The 18975-nt window shown below is 39.6% G+C and overlaps 1 protein-coding gene across 9 annotated transcripts in view; it reads left to right on the top strand.

Annotated features, from left to right (window-relative positions):
• The window catches only part of SERGEF (secretion regulating guanine nucleotide exchange factor), a 149304-nt gene that overhangs the window by 47289 nt on the left and 83040 nt on the right, over nt 1–18975 (top strand). The window contains exon 10 of one of the 9 annotated variants that reach the window (XR_007907247.1): nt 8928–9219. The exons of 7 other annotated variants lie outside the window; for them this stretch is intronic. Coding sequence is in view for 1 of the 2 variants with exons in the window: in XM_051804340.1 (XP_051660300.1) it covers nt 17193–17201 (9 nt within the window). In the remaining variant the exon portion in view is untranslated. Of the gene's footprint in view, nt 1–8927; nt 9220–17192; nt 17292–18975 lie in introns of those variants that run through there. One more of the 9 variants, XM_051804340.1, reaches the window with a different exon arrangement.

Raw genomic sequence — 18975 nt, forward strand, 5'->3', positions numbered from 1 at the left:
TCAGTAGTTGCATTCTGCACCTCTTAAAGCATAAGAAGTGCTACATGTAGAAAAATCCCCAAATGTTTCTCTCCTATCTTTTTGTCTTTGTGAGACACTTCAAACCTGCCATTACTAGATGGAGATGTGTGAAGACTTGAAGACCAGCACAATGCCAATCATAACAGGGCAAACTGCATCATCCTGGGAGCACAGAAGGAATGCACCAGTGGTTTTAAATGACTATAAAATCATTTAGTTAGCAGAGTGTGCAGTAAGCCCAACTGCATCTTCCCATCTAAAAGTTGCAAAGTACTGTTTGTACTGCTGCTCTTCTCATTGCCATGCTGAAACCAGAAAGCATTATGTACCTGCCTTCTGCTTGGAGTCATGTCCCAGTGGGCAGGGTTCTCAAACAACCTTTGCAGCTGAGCTGGCTTGGAACAGCAGCATAATTCATAGCTTATCTTAAGAAAACAGTTGCAAAAGAAAGAGGGGTAAAACCCACATGGTTAAATAGAGTGCTTAGGCCTCTGATGGACAGAGGAGAATAAAAGGCAGGGGTGAAACCCAGGAAGCATTCCTATGTATAGTATAACTATATAGTATAACTCCTATGTATAGTAAATCTCCTGTATAGAATCCATTAATATTTGTTTGCAGACAACACAGCTCGATTGTACTCTTGACAGGAGACCTGAAATGCATCAGGAGTTTCTGGTTCAAGTCCAATGTTGATGTAGAGAGGTGCAGTCAAGTCAGTGGAGCTCTGCAGTATGCAGTGGAGTTGTCCACCATGTTATAAAGCCATAAGATCACCCAGTTTCTGGTGGCTGCCATAAAAACTAATGATATAAAAGGTATATCTATGATTCATTTAAGGTAGTGATAAGAGTGATCATGTGTGAGAAGCTGTGTGTGTTAAGCTTTTCTTGAAAGTCTTGTGGTAATTGTGGTGAGTTTTAAAAAAGTTGAAAGCTCGTTTTTAAAAAATCCTGAAAATGTTAAACTTCAGGTTTTAATAAGTAACCAGATTGCAGCCTCATGTCTATAAAAAAAAAATCTCGTTTTTAATCTAGCTTCACAATACTGTTGTAGCTTCAACTGGGTTTCTAAAATGTTTTTGGACAACAATGTTTTGGTTGTCATTTAACAAACATTCAGTTTTACATTCAGCTATGCAGAGAGTGCTTAATTAGGCCTATTGATTTGAGAAGTAAGGTAAAGCTGGAGATGATTAAGTGTAACAGATTTTAGCTCCATGGAAATTTTTTAAGAAATTAAACATTTATTTATGAGCAAAAATATGCATACTGACTTTGTCTCTTAGGGAGACAAGTGAATGAACTGGCTAATAACGTAGTCAGTGAAATGGTGAGAGAAGTAAATGTTAGTTGTCGAGTCTTTTTTTTTAATGTAATTGAAGAGCACTGAAAAGTGAAGACAGTTTTAAAATGTGCTGCTGTATGGCTGCATCTGTCTTGTAGCAGCTTGTAGTTCATGTGGCATGGTGTAGGTTTTTAGTGGCTGCTCAGGCTAACTTGGAATTTTTTTGTATTGGATTTGAGAAATCTGCTGGAATTGGGCCAGAGGGTTATGAGTTCCAGTAAATGACTAAAAGTGAAATTGTGTCTAGATGACTATCTAAGCCATTGTAATATGTGTTATCATAGTGGCTGAAAAATCACTTAATTATTTCAGAGAGCTTTATTTTAGTTAATGTAGCCCTCTTTGTTCTAATACTGATTTAGTTTCTGATCTATTGGATTCAGTAAGTATTTGAATTTTGAATTTTCCATGACCTATGTCATGTTAATGTGTCTTTAATGCTTGGAAAGCATAATTTATTCTTGTGAAGGTTTGCAAAGTAATAGCACATAGCTCCTTAGAGAAGAGCGAACTTTAACAGCAATATTATGAACCTAACCCAGTATATTTTAACACTGCTGTAGCTGCTGTGTATGAAGGCAGCATAGCATTTTCTGTTCTAGCTTTCTGTTTGGTTGCCCAAATTTATTAGTCATTTGCCACTCGGGAGAGAAACCTCTCTGTTTGTCCTCTATTCTCAATTTGCTTTATTTTGAAACAATGACTAAAAGCAACCCATTCATCCTTAAATTGTAGGAGACTTTCTCAGCTCTTGAATAGTACTGATGGTGCTAGAAATGTAAAATGGGTTATTCTGAGTAAATACTTGCAGAGAAAACCTCAGAAAGATCAGAGTTCAAAAATCCAGTCATGTGAGGTGATTACAGTTTCTTTGAAGATCACCAATTTGTTTTAAGACCTGAAAGTTTGGGTTTATTGTTGGGGGGGTAACTGTCTCTATACCTTGTTTACTGTTAACTGAAATTTATAGATGAAAATCTTGTGATTAAAATCTTAGTAGGCTTATTCAGCATGGAGAAGAGAAAGTTTCAATGGCACATAGTAGCAGCCTGCCAGTACCTACAAGGAGTCTCATCGAGAAGATGAAGATGGAGAAGCAAAGGACAGAAATAAAACTGTGAGGTTTGGACTTTATGTAAGGAAAACCTTTTTCACCATGAGGACAATCAAGCAGCTGAACAGGCTGCCTGGGGAAGCTGTACCATTTGAGCCTTATGGAATGGAGGAAGACTCATCTGGATAAAGGCCACGCAATGTGGTCAGATCTCATGGCTGATTTGGCTGGGAGCAGGAGATTGGATAGGAACCTCCTGAGGTCCTTTAGAACCTGAATAATCCTGTGATCCTGAGATCTTGTTTTTCTCCTCAAAACTCTTTCCACACGTTTGAAATTCAGAATTATGAAGCTTTAGTCTAGTGCTGTAATAATAAGTTGTCAGAGGGATGAGTTTTCAGGTTATTTGTTCAAATGTACTGGGCAAAACTCAAATCGAGTTCACTTTACAGAAGTGATGCTTCTTACCAGGGACAACAAATGAGAGAGAAGGAAACTAAAGAAATCATGCTGTTTTTTCCTGTCAGCTATAATACACATTTTGGGTGCAGCAAAATGTACAGAATCATTATGCAAGCAGTACAAAGCTCTCAATGTGCCCCTCAGGATAAAATAAGGTGCTTGTATTACTCTGATAGGGTAGAAGCTGGCATCTTATTTCCAGCACTGGCTTGGGGAAAGGAAGACTGTAACTGAAATAGCAGCTTGGAAAAAACTGCTTCATGGTTCAGTAGTTCTTTGTTGTTATTTTGTTTTAGCCCAGAAGCACTAAAATTAGCTGTCCTCTCCTCTTTGTTCTTATTTTCCTTGTACTCCAAAGTTTGCAAAGTAGAAAATGTGTTGAGAAGCTACTCTGCACTTTAGCTATCAATACACTGAAAATCAGAGCCCTTAATCTGAAGGCTTAAAATGTTGACTTTGATTTTCAGGGTTTCTTCTGCAGTTTGTCTAGTTATGTGCCATTTTCTAGCATAAGTTGCTCTTTGGTCATATGAAATTAAATGGTATTGGTTTACGCTGACAGTTAAATTTATAAGAATAAGTTTAGTTTTATGCCCTTCTCAATGTCCTCTGTTTTCTTTTGAGTAGTAATGGAGGCACAGTCTGTGTGACAGATAGGCTATTGAAATTAATCCACTAAAAACAGTCTCTGCTCTTCAGAAAATTAAAAACCCTGATGTCTGCAATGTTGTGTTCTTCTGCAAGGGTAAACAGAAAAGGAGACAGAGTTGTTTAGAGGTGACACAGCTGTGACTTTGTCATCATTAAAGTGTTTCTTGGAAAAGACTGTCCTGATTCATGAGAATCTTTTTTATTTGAGTGTTTCTTCTGAGTTGCAGTATTAGTCATCTAGAATCATGTATGCTGTCTGCAGTTCTTTTTAAGGATCTTTGCTTGTCTGAAGAAGTTACCTTTATTTTTATTCTTTCTCAGAGTGGTACGTGAACCTTTAAACACAAAGCCAACTTTTTCACCTCAATTACTCTTGAGATGGTAGGTCAGCTTGTTCCACAAATAACTGTGCTAGAAATAGGCTTTTGTTTTTCATTTATTTATTTTCTACGCATACCTGGACTTTCTACTTTGAGTTTGAATTAAAGGCCTCACAGTCAATTTTGTGGAAAAACAGCATAGAGCCCAAGATTTTGAAATCTGCAAGACAACTAGAGGAACCTTTTCAGTTCTTTGCAAGAGCAGCAATGCTTCTGTTCTTATAAACCGTGTTGCTTGTGGGTCTGGTTTTGGCATGATGAAATCACTGGGGTTTGAAGGCCTGGATGTTTCCAAATCAATGAAATCATTAGTCTTGCTGCAAGCTGCCTTGGCTTTTCAAGGCTTAATGCATGGTGTATAGCAGATATTTACTTCCTTGTAGTTTCTACCTGCAGGAGAGGATAAGGAATGGAAGAGCACTTTGTAGTTTTTCATGACACTTTTGTGGGGGCGCTTGGGAACCTTTTGCAAATGTGTTTTGGTAGGTAGAATGGGTGGGATGGGTAGAAGAAGAGTCTACTGTGTGTGTAGAGCAAGTGGCAAAGTATTGAGGGGGTGGCTCACTGCTATTGAAGATACCATCCTGTGGTTTTGACTAGGGAAACTGCTTTATTGAAGGCTTTCCTGGAGTGACATAGCAGGGTCAGCACAACTTCCACGTGTGGACAGTCCAAACCTTATCAATTTAGTTGAAGGCATTGAAAGGGTGCCATGGTGGACTGAGATTTTTCTGAAGTGCTTGAAAAAGTTTGAGATGGTTAAAAGGCAAAGGCAGTGTAAAAGGGCTGTTATGAATGCAGCTTGCCATTGCACCTATGAATAATTCCCCATGATACCTATGAATTTGAATTTCTGTATAACAGCAATGCACAAGTTCAGGGGAAGTGGTAAAGTGCAAAATAGTGTCTTTTTATACACAAAATGTAGTACTACGAAGGATGTCTCTTGCAGGTTTGCAAACTTCTTAAAATTCTCTGTGGTTGTTGAAGCTCCAGAGGATTAATGCAGTTAGTGATATCACTGTGTGTGGAAGAATTGTGGGATGGGCAAAGGGGAAACATTACAAATAAGTTAATTTTTTTTTTTATGTTAAAAGTACATTAGAAATCACACTAGTTACTTAAAAGTGCTAAATCCAGTAATTGTTCTTGTAGAGAGGACAAGTCATAGTGGCTCCCAACGTGACCCGATTTCACATTGAGTTCAAAGTGTGCATATCTCTAACACTTAATGAACTCTGCAGAGAATTGTGGATATCTCTTCAGTATGTGTAAAGTACGTTGAAATACATAATATCAGTACATTTGGCAGGATTTATAAACTTTCGTGATGCTGGCAAAACAGTCATTCTTTGATGTTTCAAGGTGAAGTCCAAAAATAAGCACCTCAATTTATGATAAATAGCCTGTGCATTAGATGTTGTCAAGGGCTCTTGAGTTAAACATGCTTGAAATTTTTAGATTAGGCTGGTTTTGAGAGATGTTGTGCCAAAATAGAGCTGGAAAATTTTGACAGTGCTCCTGCATTTTTTTCATTCTTTCAGGCACAGAAGGGAACAGACCTGTATTTTCTTATCCTCCCAGCCCTGCTTTGAGCCTACTGCCTGATAAGTGTAGACATCGAAAAGGGAAAAAAAACCCCTGTTGAAAGAAGTGTTTTGTATCCTGTCCCTCTAAATGCTTGCATGTCTGAGTTAATTTTCCTCATGTTGGAACAGTGGTACTGCAGCTCTGTAGGAACATGCTGTGGCTGCGAGCCTCTCTGGCAGCTGGCTTTCATGCCTGCAACTTGGCTCATTTAATTCTACACCAACAATTCTGCTGAAAATGATCTGGACACAGGGGTGAAGGCATTTCTGTTGCTGCTGTTCCAGAAAAAGAGCCACAAGCTGGGAAAAGGAAAAGATTTCCAGCGACAGATTCATTAGATGCTGTGGCTCTGAAAAAAACCCCAGATTTATCCAAATGGATGCCTTTAGAAATCTGCAGAACTTTTCTGCTGAGTTGCAGGTTAAGTATCTGTTTTTGTCAGGGAGTACTGGATAGCAAGCTTTCACTGTTATAGTTTGATTGTCAGTGAGTCCTGATCTCCATTGTATATGGCTGACAGGGTAGTAAAATTAAACAATGTTTCACCCTGCTCTCCTCAGTCAGAAACTGAGAAATGAAACTGAAACAGAGCTCTAAGAATAAGGCACATTCACTTCTTGATGAGTGATTTTTACCCCCGAACTCAGCTTTCAGAATTCTGACACCCCTGATCAGGGGCAGCTCTGTTGCATTGCACAAATATGCTATGAGTCTGTTCCTGGAGGGCAGCAAATTTGTTCTGTTGTAGGAAGGCGGGTTTATAGCACTGCAGTTCTGAAACCAAAAGTGTGACGTAAGTCTGGGAAACAATTTGAAGGCAGAGCATCAAGTTCTTCCTGAAAAGTTTTAAACTCATCCACTGGGTGAACTAAAAAGGCATATTTGAATAGGCAGCTTTTGCTTTGAAAAACTAACATGGATATCGGGTAATCTTGTGGTTTGTAGTTGCATCACTTGTCAAGTGGTATTGGTTATACAAGTAACATTCTAGTGATATGCTGTCCCTAGAAGACAGAAAATTGGAGTTTAAGGTGTCTGTGAGCTTTCCTGTCTCACTGCCGTTTTTCCTCACTTCCTAAAAGAAAGGATGACTTAACAACCTACAAAAGCCCCTTATTAGGTGATTGGATTTTTGAGCTACGTTCTTCTAAAGATACTATTACCTGTCCTCTGAAGTTTGAAACTAGTGCACACTGCACAGTCAGTAGCTGAACTGTCTGGATGGTGTCCTCAGCTGTGCTGCAGTCCCCTTGGAACTGTCTGAGAGAGCTGGAGCAGTTCAGAGCAGCCCAGTAGCCCTGGGTCTGACTGCAGGCTGGAGGGGACTGGTGGTACCAGCACTGGCTTCTGGGAGACTCTTTACAGCCCCAGGGTCTAGGGTACAGAGGACAGTGCTGCCATCGGGAAAACCCCTGACATGCAAAGCTCAGGGGAATGTAAGGCTGCTCTAGGGTATGTCTACGTGCACTGTGACCCTGGGAAAAGGATGGGGAGAAGTGGCACCAAGCAGTTTGAGCTAGCTGGAGGTGAGCCAGGGCTCTTCAAGGCTCCTGTATGGAGCTGCACCAACACAGTACAAGTTTCCAGGCTGGGTTTAGTTGAAGTGTGATTTCAATGTGGGTTCAGGGGAGCGTGGGTGAGTCTGCTCCTCTCTGTGCACTGTGACTGGGTCTAGCACCCAAACTAGTTGGTTTAACGACAGCCTGGCTCTTGTGCACTATGCAGCTACCCCTGTGACTGCACTGCAGATATTTGCAGAGCTATGTTCTGGGGGTTGGCCTCTGCATCCAGGATTTGGGGGGTGCAGAAGTTGAATAAAGTTTTGCTTGGGCTGCAGTTTTTGCTCTGCACTTCTGAGAAAGCCAAAATAAAATCTCTTTTCCTCGTATTCACAAAACAAGCTACAGAGAACCAAAATTGGATGAGAAATAGAACAACGTAATGCATTCTGAGAAAGCAGATATTAAGACAACTGTTAGAAATAGTGGTTTATGTCTCTAAACTATTTATAGTGTAGTCATGATGTCTCCAAAGAGAGCAATACTATATCACCAACATTTGATAGCGGTGCTCTGAATAGAGAACAGAATGCAAGACAGTACAGATGGCTGACAGACTGCAGCAAATTCCAGCTAATGAAGAAATGCAGTATGTTTGTTTACATGCAAGTTGAAACAGTTGGCTGTTAAAATTGGTTTTAAATCCAGCTCTGAGCTGTGTAAACATAGATCACCCTTATGCAGCTAATAGTAAAATACATGTTTGCATTTAAAAAAAAAAGCTTTCATTTCAACAGTGTTGCTGCAGTTTGATAACTTGGCTGTTCTGTATTCAATGATCTTCAGTTCTTGTGCAAATTATTACTGCAAGAAACAAAACCAGATTACTGAGTGAATTTATGTTTAATCTCAAATTGTGAATCTATATCCATGAGGTGTAGGTTTTATGATAAAATTTGGGTAACTTTTGCAATGCTCTGGACATATAATTCAAAGAGAGGGAAGAGACCCAGACATTCTGCTGAACTGCTTCATCCAGTGGATCAGGTTATAATTTTGCTAAGGGTTCACACTGTCAGTCATGGAGGTTGGGGGTGGCTGATTCCTGAATTTTAACAGTGAATTTCTCATCATAGTAGTTTTTTTCCTTGCCTGCTTTAAAAAATGGCATTTTTGAGCCAGCATGTTGTTATTTGATATTAGCACAGTGATGCCATACAATAATAATACTGCAATCTCTCATGTATCAGGGAGAGACAGAGACAGAAGGAACAAAATGAGGAATTATTAGTACATACTTTTCTGTAATACATTTCCAAAGCACATGATTTGCTTGTCAGAGTATTTCTGAGAATAAGTTCAGTTTACTGGGTCAGCATTCATCTCATTCGCTATCATTTTTTAGAAGTATTATCTGTATTATAGAGAGCTGTTAAAATTCTGGAGCATGTTTCAGGAAGATGTTTCAAATGTAACTTATTTGCTCTTGTTTTCCTTGCTGATGGGTGTTTAGAATGCGTTTGCTGGTAAGCATTATCTGACAATAAAAATGTAGTTTGCTCTTCAGCAGCAGGCACAGTCAGCTGTTCTGCAGTTGACATGGTGGGGTCGATTCTGGAGCTACCTGGTTGATTGGGAGAAAGCAGTAAATAGGATGGGTTGTTGTTTGTGTCCTTTACCATAATGTTTAAAGTCTCACAATGCAGATGATGTGCTGCCTTATTAAAGCATTGTAAGACTGGAGAAGGTGAGATAAGTCACTTTGTTATGCGGTTGGCTTTCAGAAGTATGTGTGTGCTTGTCTGTGCAAGTGACAATCCTCACATGTGGGCTGTATAGAGAGAGACCAAAAACTCCTCTATGATGTAGACAAACATACATGCATTTAATTTATGCTGATGAGGTGGGTTTTTCACTTCACAGATTGTAATGTGATGGACAGTTGCTGATTCATGGAGAAAAACAACCCTCCTGCCAAGAACTGGAAACCTGCCATGATGCTAAGTGATCTGAGATCCCACTCCCATGGGCATGTGTGGATTTGCAAATCAACCAAGAATCAGCCTACTAAGCCCAGTAACATTGAAAGTAACCATCAAAACCAATGTTTATTTTGTGGTTTTTCTCTTACTCTGACTCCATACTCCGGGACCAAGAAACAGTTTAATGATTGTATCTTGGATTATATCCCCTAAAGTGCATCTTGATTTGCCAGGTATTTATTACTTATGTAGTTTTCCGTGTAAACCAGAATCTGTTCTGCTTTTACAGCCAGAATTTTTTTAACAGATGTTCAAGCAGTAAGAATTCACATTAGAGCCTTGGATTCCTAGAGAGCGTTTGTTTGATTAAAAACAATAACAAATGCTTTGGAGTGGGGGAAATATATTGCAGCAGGGCTCAATGGACGTTTGGATGCCAATATTGAGAATTTCCAAGTTCATGTAGAAAAAGCAAACAAAAGTCTCTATCATCTCTTGAAAGGATATAAACTTTTATGGACCTAAAAATGGAGTTTGTATGTTATCGTGTAACGGTCTAGTGAGGGCTTCTCTTATGTGCTTGTGAAACAACTGTCACTGGAGTGGGCTGATCCAGTATAGTAATTCATCTGCTCTTCCTAAACTACCAGGGCTCACTATGTATTCTCTACTTGAATTGAGTAGATGTGAGGTTAGAGAAACAACTTGCAAAGGTCTGGAGTTAGTTTTGTGGTCCACAGCTTGGTAAGCTAAAATTGAATGAGATGTAAAATTTAGTCCTAGGGAAAAGCTGTCAAGAGCATCTCTGCTTTGCCAGAATCTTTGCCCTGGGACTGCCCTGAGGGTGATCTTATCTTCCATAAATAACAAGGCAGCAAAATAATCCCCTAGTGGTGTTGTTGATTTCATCCATAGGTAGGAACAAAGAAGCTGTGTACTGTGGGTACTTCTAAATACCTTCTTTGTTTGTCAGGTGTCTGTGAGTTATGGTAGATCTGTCAGTAACAACTGTCCTAACTGTGTCCTTCCTGAAGCGTTTGAATTCTGTCTGCTGATCTTGGGTTTAAATGTGAAATACTTGCTGTGTGTGAAGAGCACGTTATCCAGCCCAAGGCTGAGAATTCTAGTGTAAGAAGTAGGGTGCTTGGTGGTGCTGTAGATCACTGGTGGGTAAAAGGTAAAGTCTACAGTAGTTTTTTGATGTTGGATTTCTTCTGTGTCTACAGAGCTGCTACTCTAAGGGTGCTGCTTTATGTAAGCTATGCTTCTTGCAGGGTTCCTTAGTCATAAAAATGCAGGTCTGGGTTGCATCTTCTGTCTGAAGATGAGAGGTCTTCCTTGGGTCAAGATAATGAGTGATGAAATATAATTACCTTGTACATTATAATAATGACTCATATACTGTGGTATGAAATTTGGATGAATTGCACATTCTGATGGATGTTTAATTTTGTTTTCTCTTGCTGTTGGCTGGTATCACCCCACTTAATGGATAATAGGCCTTCTTGTTGCAGAGATTTTACATAAGTACTTTGGGGTCCATTTTTGGGAATCTTGAGTTTATTCAGTAAATTAGTGTGATTATGGTAGTGCAAATGCAAACCCCCCCCCCTCGTCAGTTTGTGTGGCATCTGCCAAGCTACAAGAACTTTTTAGTAATAGTTCTTGCTCCTCAGCAAAACTGGTCATATTGCACATGAATAAACTCCTGCAAACAATTCAATTTATGGTTGTTCCTAGTGTACGCTGGGACTGCTTTGTGAATAATTGTTCTTCGTGTTCCCTCACATACATAATATCCTTTACAAATGATCCACACCTGTAAGGCACTCATTGCCCAAGAGTATATGTTGCCATACTTAATTTTCTGCTGCTGCTTTTATTTATCATCAGTGCTAAACATAAGTTTGTGCTGTTTTTGGTGTTTCAAATTCAGTGTTCCTACTCTTAAGTAATTTAAAATACTCTGGTGTAATGATTCTGAATAACTCTCAAAACTTGTTTTTGGTAGGGATCTGAGTTTTGTACGTACAAAAATATTCCACTGAATAGAAACAGTGTCTTACCAAAGAGAGAGTTGGTAAGACCCTTGCATATTTCATGTATTAGTGACTACTCTGTCCAAAACATTAGCAACACACTTCACGTGCATGTGGTGTGCCTGCGTTGCGTTCACTGCAGAACTCTACAGTTAACTTCAGTGCCCAGGAACAAAGTAGAGATTTGTAGCAGAGTGAAGTACTACCATATTATCTATGGCTTGGCAATTGGATTTCTTAACTGAGGCCCAGGTTATGGCCATTTCCCTATAAAGGAAGTAACAGTATTTTCCTTTAAAGGAAGGGAGATGCCTAGGGTTTTTTTGCAGATAAATGGAATATGACTAAACTCCGATTTCTTGATCTCAGAGGTATTCACATATTAAGACCCTAACTTTGGAGCCAGAACAGTCCTAGCTGTCTGGTATAATCATGGATGTTCCAAAACAAATGTTACCCTCACACATGTACATGCAAGTAAAATCCGAAGTTAATTGCAAGTGCAAGTGAAATCTGAAGTTAATTGCAAGTGGCTGTGTTTGAAGGAGGAGTTTGGTTCTAGTGCATGTAAGAAGATAATTTTAATAGCTGTAGTGAGATTAAGTTTATAGTTTCACTAGACATTAAGCTGTAGAGTCCTCTAGTTAAAAATAAATGACACTGGAAGGAATTACAGTAGGTTTTAAGAGGCACAAGTTATAAGATTGATGAGGTAATCCAGAGAGAAGGTACTAGCTCTAATAGCTTTTTCCTTTTGCAGCCCTTGAGTAGAAAAGATCTTTCGGATTTACTTTATGCCTAGCAGATTTAGTAGCTTTAAAATAAAAAGGCATCTTATAAATCTCTTGAACACTTTTTTTGTTGTTGTTGCATTTGACGTAAGTTTATGAAAATGACTTCAGTTTAATTAGGCTTCGTTGATACAGTACTTTTCCACTGAATTTAGTCGGAGCTTGTGAGTGTGTTGTAACGAACTGCACTGCAGGCTGCAGTATCTGATTGTCATGCCAGGAGCATCACTAGCGTAGAGCTAAATAGAGATTGGTGAGGAAAGTGGGTCAGGAAACAGGCCTACTGTACCTGCAGAGACTGCAGAGTGCAGCGGCAGCGGAGCTGTGTGTCCACAGCATGGCACTGTCTTACAAAACATCGCGGAGGAGGCAGGCTGAGGAAGTGGTTAAGATAGTGGGCATGTCTGGGAGCTAGTGATGCTGCTGCTTTTATCCTCCCTTCTCTCCCCTACTTGTTTTGCTGGGTGGTCTTAACACTGCCCATTCTGTTTTTTATTTTCTTTGCACAAAAATGTCCATAAAGACATTCTTTCATTGCCAGAGGTCTAAAACGTCCTGTCCTGTAAGACAGACTGCTAGAGACATGCTTGCTGTTTGGTGTGAGACAGCGCTGAATGTTGCTGAGGATTCTTTCCTACACTTTTTGGGTGTTGGAGAGAAAAAGAAATGTACTATGCTGCTCCATAGACCTTGTTGTGGTTGTTTAAAAAGGCTTTTCTGAGCATACCTTGCTTCACTTGCAAATCTAGTCTTGCTGGAGGTGACATTCAGAATGAAATTACAGTGCAAACAGAAAAGGAGCAATAAAAACAGAAGCATCTCTAAGCAACCAGTGGGATATGCCAAAATTACCCGAGAAGTGGAAACTACAAAGATTGAATGATAAACACAGAAGGAAAGGGGGAAAAAATCCCAGAAGAGCCACTATGAGAATTTTTGCTCAAGTGTAAGAGGAAATGGTGTAAGGAACCAATAAATATAATTTTGAAGTTCTTGTTTCCTCTGCTGTCTGCCTTAGTCACTGTGGAGCTTAATTGCTGTGGCTCAAAATAGTTCCTTTTATGAGTCTTTTGTTTTACTATATGGCTCATCTATGTCCTGACCATAAGAGGAGATCTGAGGGAGGAGACATTGATTGCCTAAAAAACTTCATGAATTTTTATCTTTAGACATAGTTGTTTTAATTATACTTCATTTATGTGTAAAGGAATGCCTTTCGTTTTATTACAGAGATTTACTTGATATTTGAGACCTAAGAGTAGGAAGGTAAGACAGAAAGGTAGTTCTCTGTTTTTCAATTGGGAAAGTTCCATACTAAAAGGGAACATTTTTCAGAAATCTTTGCGAGTATGAATCCATTATTAATCCAGAAAAAGGTAGAGGATTTGGTTCAAAGGCCTTCAGACTTTAGGTGCCAAAGGTGTTCTCACCTTCCACTGCACTGGTAAATGGTGGAAGTCCAGACATTTGTTAACATATGCAGAAGGGTTGCCATAGAATAACTTAAAATAAAAACTGAAGGAGAAAGAAGATAGCTTAATACTTGCTATCCTGTCTTAAGCTTTGGATCTCAGAGGCATGATGAGAGCAGGAGATGGGACACTTACAGCCATTCTTTGCCAATAAAAGCAGGGCAATGCAGAGAGCATGATCATGTGTCTTCAGTCTGCTTTCATTAATCTTGGCTTGAGTTGTTATGCAGAACATAACATCCACACTGGTTGGTACAGCATGAAGACAGGGCAGATGACTATTCTGCAGGTAACTCCTTCCCATTCTTACTGTAGGGAAATCAGTTGTGTGGAGTGCTCAGACCACTGAAGAGTCTTCTGTTTTATTTTGTGATGCATATGGAATGATACTGAAAAAAATGCCTTTGAAAACAAGGCTTTGGCTTATAAGCAACTTGGATACTTGAAAAAACAGTCACCCTTAGTATTGTAGTTTTCAGACTGTGTAATAAATGAATGATAACATTAATAACATTTCAAAGACAGGAGAATAAATGCCTCAGACTGAGACACCTTCAGTTGCTATAGTGGCATAGACAGTTTAGGGAACTGAATACATTAAAATTCATGGATGCTAGCAGCATTAGTTTTATGTTTAAACCTGGGAGCAGTTTTACTGTGATAATTCAGCAGAGTAATCAAAACAAAAAAGAACTTTCTTCTCTACTATGGTTATTGCAGATAAATCCTGTGAATTTCCCAGTGCAGGCTAATGAAATGGGCAATGCTCTGTGTCACTGCTGCTTCTCAGAATCAACTGCTCTGGGAGTTCACTGAACATCTCATGGTTCACGTTCTACCCTGCCTTCACATATTGCATTAAACAGATTATCTAACCTATCCAATTCTGCATTTATATAGTGCTGTAAGCTGTTCCAGCTCACAAGCCTTGAAACAGTGAACATAAGCACAGAGGGGTACTCAAATGCATGCTAACAGTAGCAATGACAGCATTCCCCGACTTTCACTGCAAATGGAAATTACTTCAGCTTCTAAAAGACAATTTACAGTGTGTACCACAGGCTGTGGACAAGATCACATAGTGTCTTATGTGCTGTTTATGTCTAAATACCAAGTAAATGTGTTGCTAAGCTATCAAGGCTTTTCTTCCTAGTTCCTCTTTTGTTTTGTTTTTAATTTTGAATATGCAGTTAATGTGATAACCAAAGGAGAAGGTAAAACTGTGTGTGGTCTTTGCTCACTCTCTGCACTTGGACTGCTTGTACTGCCTTGTTTTAGGCCTGCAGTTGTTAAGTAGAGTTTCTCCTGAGCAGAATCACAGCATGGTTAAGGTTGGAAAGGATCACCGGAGATCTAGTCCAACCTCCCTGCTCAAGCTGGGTCTCCTAGAGCACATTAATCAGGATTGTGTTCAAACAGCTTTTGAATGCCTGTAGAGAAGGAGACTCCACAATCTCTCTGCACAGCCTGTTCCAGCATTCAGTCACCTGCACAGTAAAGAAGTTCTTCCTCATGTTCAGGTAGAAGTTCCTGTGTACCAGTTTCTGCCTGTTGCCCCTTGTCCTATTGCTTGGCACCAGCAGGAAGAGCGTGGCTCCTTCCTCCTGGCACTCTCCCTTCAGATATTTATATATATTGATGAGGTTCCCTCTCAGTCGTCTCTTCCTGAAGCTAGACAGGCCCAGCTCCCTCAGCCTTTTCTTGCAAGTGAAAAGTCCAATCCCCTCATCATCTCCATAGCCTTTCAGCTTTTGGACTCGCTCCAGGAGCTCCATGTCACTCTTGTACTGAGAAGCCCAGAACTGAACACAGCAGTACAGGTGAGGCCTCAGCAGGACTGAGCAGAGGGGCAGGATCACCTCCTTTGACCTGCTGGCAATGCTTTTTGTAGTGCACCCCAGGGTACCCTTGACCTTCTTGGTCACAAGGTCACACTGCTGGCTCATGGGCAGCCTGTTGTCCAACGGGACCCCGAGGTCCTTGTCCACAAAGCTGCTTTCCATCAGGTTGGTCCCCAGCCTTTACTGGTGCCTGGGGTTATTCCTCCCCAGGTGCAGGACCCTGCATTTGCCTTTATTGAGTTTCAACCAGTTCTACTGTGCCCATCTCTCCAACCTGTTGAGATCCTTCTGAAGGGCTGCACAGCACTCTGTGGTGTAACTATTTTGGATCAAACTCTTTTGAACAGAAGTTTTGTTTCAAAATAAGACTGTTATAATGAAAAGACACCCAAACCCCATCACACTTCTGCTGTGCATTGTGACAGTCTGGATAGGAATGAGCAGGTGTAGCCCAAAGTTTTAAAGCTCTGACTTAGATCATACTCTGCTGTTTTAGACATCTAAAGCAGCTGATTTTTAAAGATCCTGCTTTTCTTGCAATTTCCACTTGCCATCATTTTTAGAAGTAGAGTATTTAAGCTCCTAGATATGTTATTTAACTGTGTTAAATTTTAATCAGATCTCGTTTTAAAAAATTATAAAATCTTTGGCTCTCCCTCTGGAATGACTAAATCCTTTGACAATACTGCAGGCAGACCTGTAGAGAGGTTCTTCAGAACTCTGCATCTTTTGAGGAAATGCAAGGATTTTTGTCACTTTTTTCTTTTTCCCTCTTTTTTTTTTTTTTTTTTTTTTAAATGAGGCTCTTCAGGCTTGCCATGGAGGTGAACAGTGTGTTCATTCTTTTCAGCTGTTCCTGTAAGGAGAGAGGCTGACCTGTTCTCTGGCTTTCCTTTTGGCAACCTGCAGCAAAGCTGTACTTCCTGAGCTGAAGTTAAAGCTGCATGACATGCCTGTCACTGCATCAGGGTCTTCCAAGGCCCTGCTATCAGCACTTGTGAAAAGTCTGGTCTATAAGATGTGCAGTCTGGGGTTGGTGGGACACAGATCATGTAGTACACGTGTGAATGTAAGAATGAATGTGTGGATACACCCTTCTAATGGCTGAGAGAAGTACTCTCAATATTCCTTCAGAATGAATTCTTGAACTTGCTTATGGAACTAAGTTTTCAGATTCATTTAATCTTAGAGAAAAAATAAAATAGTACCTCTAATATCTGATTTTGGAAATTTCACTGCTTAATTTCTGAGTTTGCAATTGGCTTTTAGTTTTCAATTGTGCTTCCAAGCTGAATTATGCAAATTTTTTTTCCCTTGCTTTTCTTATTTTAGTAAAAGCTGGGGGCTTTTCACAAAATTTACTTATTTTTAGATCTTTTAAAAAATAAATACCATTTTTCTAACCTTTGTCTTTAAAGATTGAGTCAAAAACTTGAAAAATTCATATTAGAACCAAGAATTTCCTCAAGGAGCTCTTCCAAGTTTGAATTCAGATGTGCAAATCCTTGCTCTCAGCAGAAACTTGTCATAAGAACATTTACCATAACACTGTGTTGGCCAAGAATATCTTAAAATAATGTAACTTTAGTTACTGGTGGAGATGATGGTGTTCCCAGTGCTTCAGGAGTTCTATATTTGGTGTTTCTGACCTTGCAACTAAAATAGTCTTTTTGGAAAGTTGTATGACCAATTACAAATTCTAATGTAATTCCCAAGTTCAGGCCATATGGGCTTGGAATTTTTCCCATAACTAATGTACAACTCTTTCTCCTCTGGTTTCGGATGGGAGCTTTTCAAAACTGCTGTATTAAGCTGTATCATCAGTACTTGATGTACTTATTAATGTGTAGACAGCTTTCACAGTGGGATAGTTGCACTGTTAGACTACATTTTTCTTGTGCCTCTTTTGCTACTGCTTATGATTACTTGTCTTCAGAGTCCTTAATATCCTTATCGTTACTTTAAATTCTACAACACTCAACTCTGGTGCTATAAATATGTGAGTAGGAGTGGCAGACTTCTGCTATAAGCTAACATTTCTCTTCCTTGTATTTTGCTTTTAGGATGTGTGAGTGATGAGGAACACTGTCTTATTTCAGTTAGAGGCAAAAGACTTCCAGACAGTCCTAAACCTTGGTGAGAAGTTCAGTGAGGAGAAGGGGAATCAAGCAAAGAATTTCTAATATACCCGGGTTTAAATGCAGTAGATAACCTTATACGCAAATTCCTGCTTCCATGATTTTGCATTTACTGTTAATATTCTACTATATTTGAAATAAGGTGAGACTATTCCTGTTCTTCTAATTGGAAGTCACAACAGTCTTCTTTTCAAATGGAGCTTTTTCTGCAGATGTATTAATGATAAGAGATGATGTGATTTTTTGACCTCTCCCACTTATATTTTTCCCATACTCCCAGACATACATAACAAAAAGGCTACCTTCTTCCCTTTCTCCCAGCCCTGCTAAGAGTTAGCTTCTGCCTCCATAGTTTTTGTTTTGTCTCCCTCCAGTTTTATTCATTGAAGATGTCTTCCACTGAAAGAGGTAGGTTTTATTTTCCATAGTGATTCAAAATGCAGTGCCTGTGATTTTTAAAACAGCAACAGAAACAAACCAAGCTTAGTACTTAGCTGTGTTCTGCTTCCTTAACAGCAATTTCCTCTGGTACTTTTTGCTATCCTGAAGCTTTGTATTTGATTTCATACTGGGCTCATTTTTGATGATGCACAAAAACTATCAGATGAGCAGAGAAGTGGAAACATAATAGTTTTAACAAAGGGCTATTAATAACCATGTTTCAGTTTTTGATATTGCAAATAGCTCGTTTAAAATTTGTTCTACAGCTTATGGGTTGGGCTTGGTTGGTATTGTCTTTTCCTGGTGGAACATTTTGAGTTGGAGTAGCTTGTGAGGTGGGGGAAGGTGGTGATTATGAGAAGACACTTTGGAAAAAGGGTTGTGGAAGGTTCTGCCCTTGATGTAGACTGGGAACTGCAAGTGAATTTTAAGGCCTTGATTAAATCCATTGGCAGTTTTGAAAATGAGCACTGTATTCTTAAAGGGTAATGAAGGAGTCTTCATTAAACTTAGATAGATAGAGGTGATAAGGTATAGATATCACCTCTATCTCTGTCTTATAGCTGAAGACATAAAAAAATTTTTGGTTTTTTGCATGTTTAGGAATTAATTGCTCCTGATCTGTATAGGTGATTGTAGTGACATTGTCCAAGTGCCTTGGATGAAAATGCTTAAGTAGTGCTGCTGACATTCCACAGACACAGTGTGGAGGCACAACTCACTTGGCTTGCTGAGCTAATACTGGGCACTGGTTGATCTGGGACTAGAGGGAGTAGGGCTTGGTTCTTTAGAATTGCAGTCCCAGGAATTTTTTGTTGCATCATCCTTCCCTTTTCCATGACTCTTTGCTCCTTTTGATTTGTAGCATCCCAAGAAAGCTGGTTTGAAGTGAGAAATGATCTTTACAGTGTATAGACACCTGTCTGATTTACTCCAGGAGAGTCTTGAATAAGTTTTGTTATGCATCTCTGAGGACTGGGTATCTCTTGCAGAACCCACTTTGAAGGACAGCAGGAAAAGCAAAAAGCTACATCTCTGGAGCACCTGCTCCCCCTCCTTCTCCACTGTTCTTGGTGTCTGCAGAGTTGTTCTTGTGTTCTCACTCCGCTCTTCTCTGGCTGCAATTTTCATCTGCACAAAAAAATTTTTTGTTCCTTCTTAAATATATTATCACAGAGGTATTACTATCATTCCTGCTTAGCTCGGCTTTGGCCAGCGGGAGGTTCATCTTGGAGCCAACTGGCATCGACTCTAGAGGACATGAGGA

The sequence above is a fragment of the Manacus candei genome, unplaced genomic scaffold, assembly GCF_025592945.1.
Source record: "Manacus candei isolate 608988 ecotype Guabito, Panama unplaced genomic scaffold, ASM2559294v1 h1tg000060l, whole genome shotgun sequence".
Taxonomy (NCBI): domain Eukaryota; kingdom Metazoa; phylum Chordata; class Aves; order Passeriformes; family Pipridae; genus Manacus; species Manacus candei.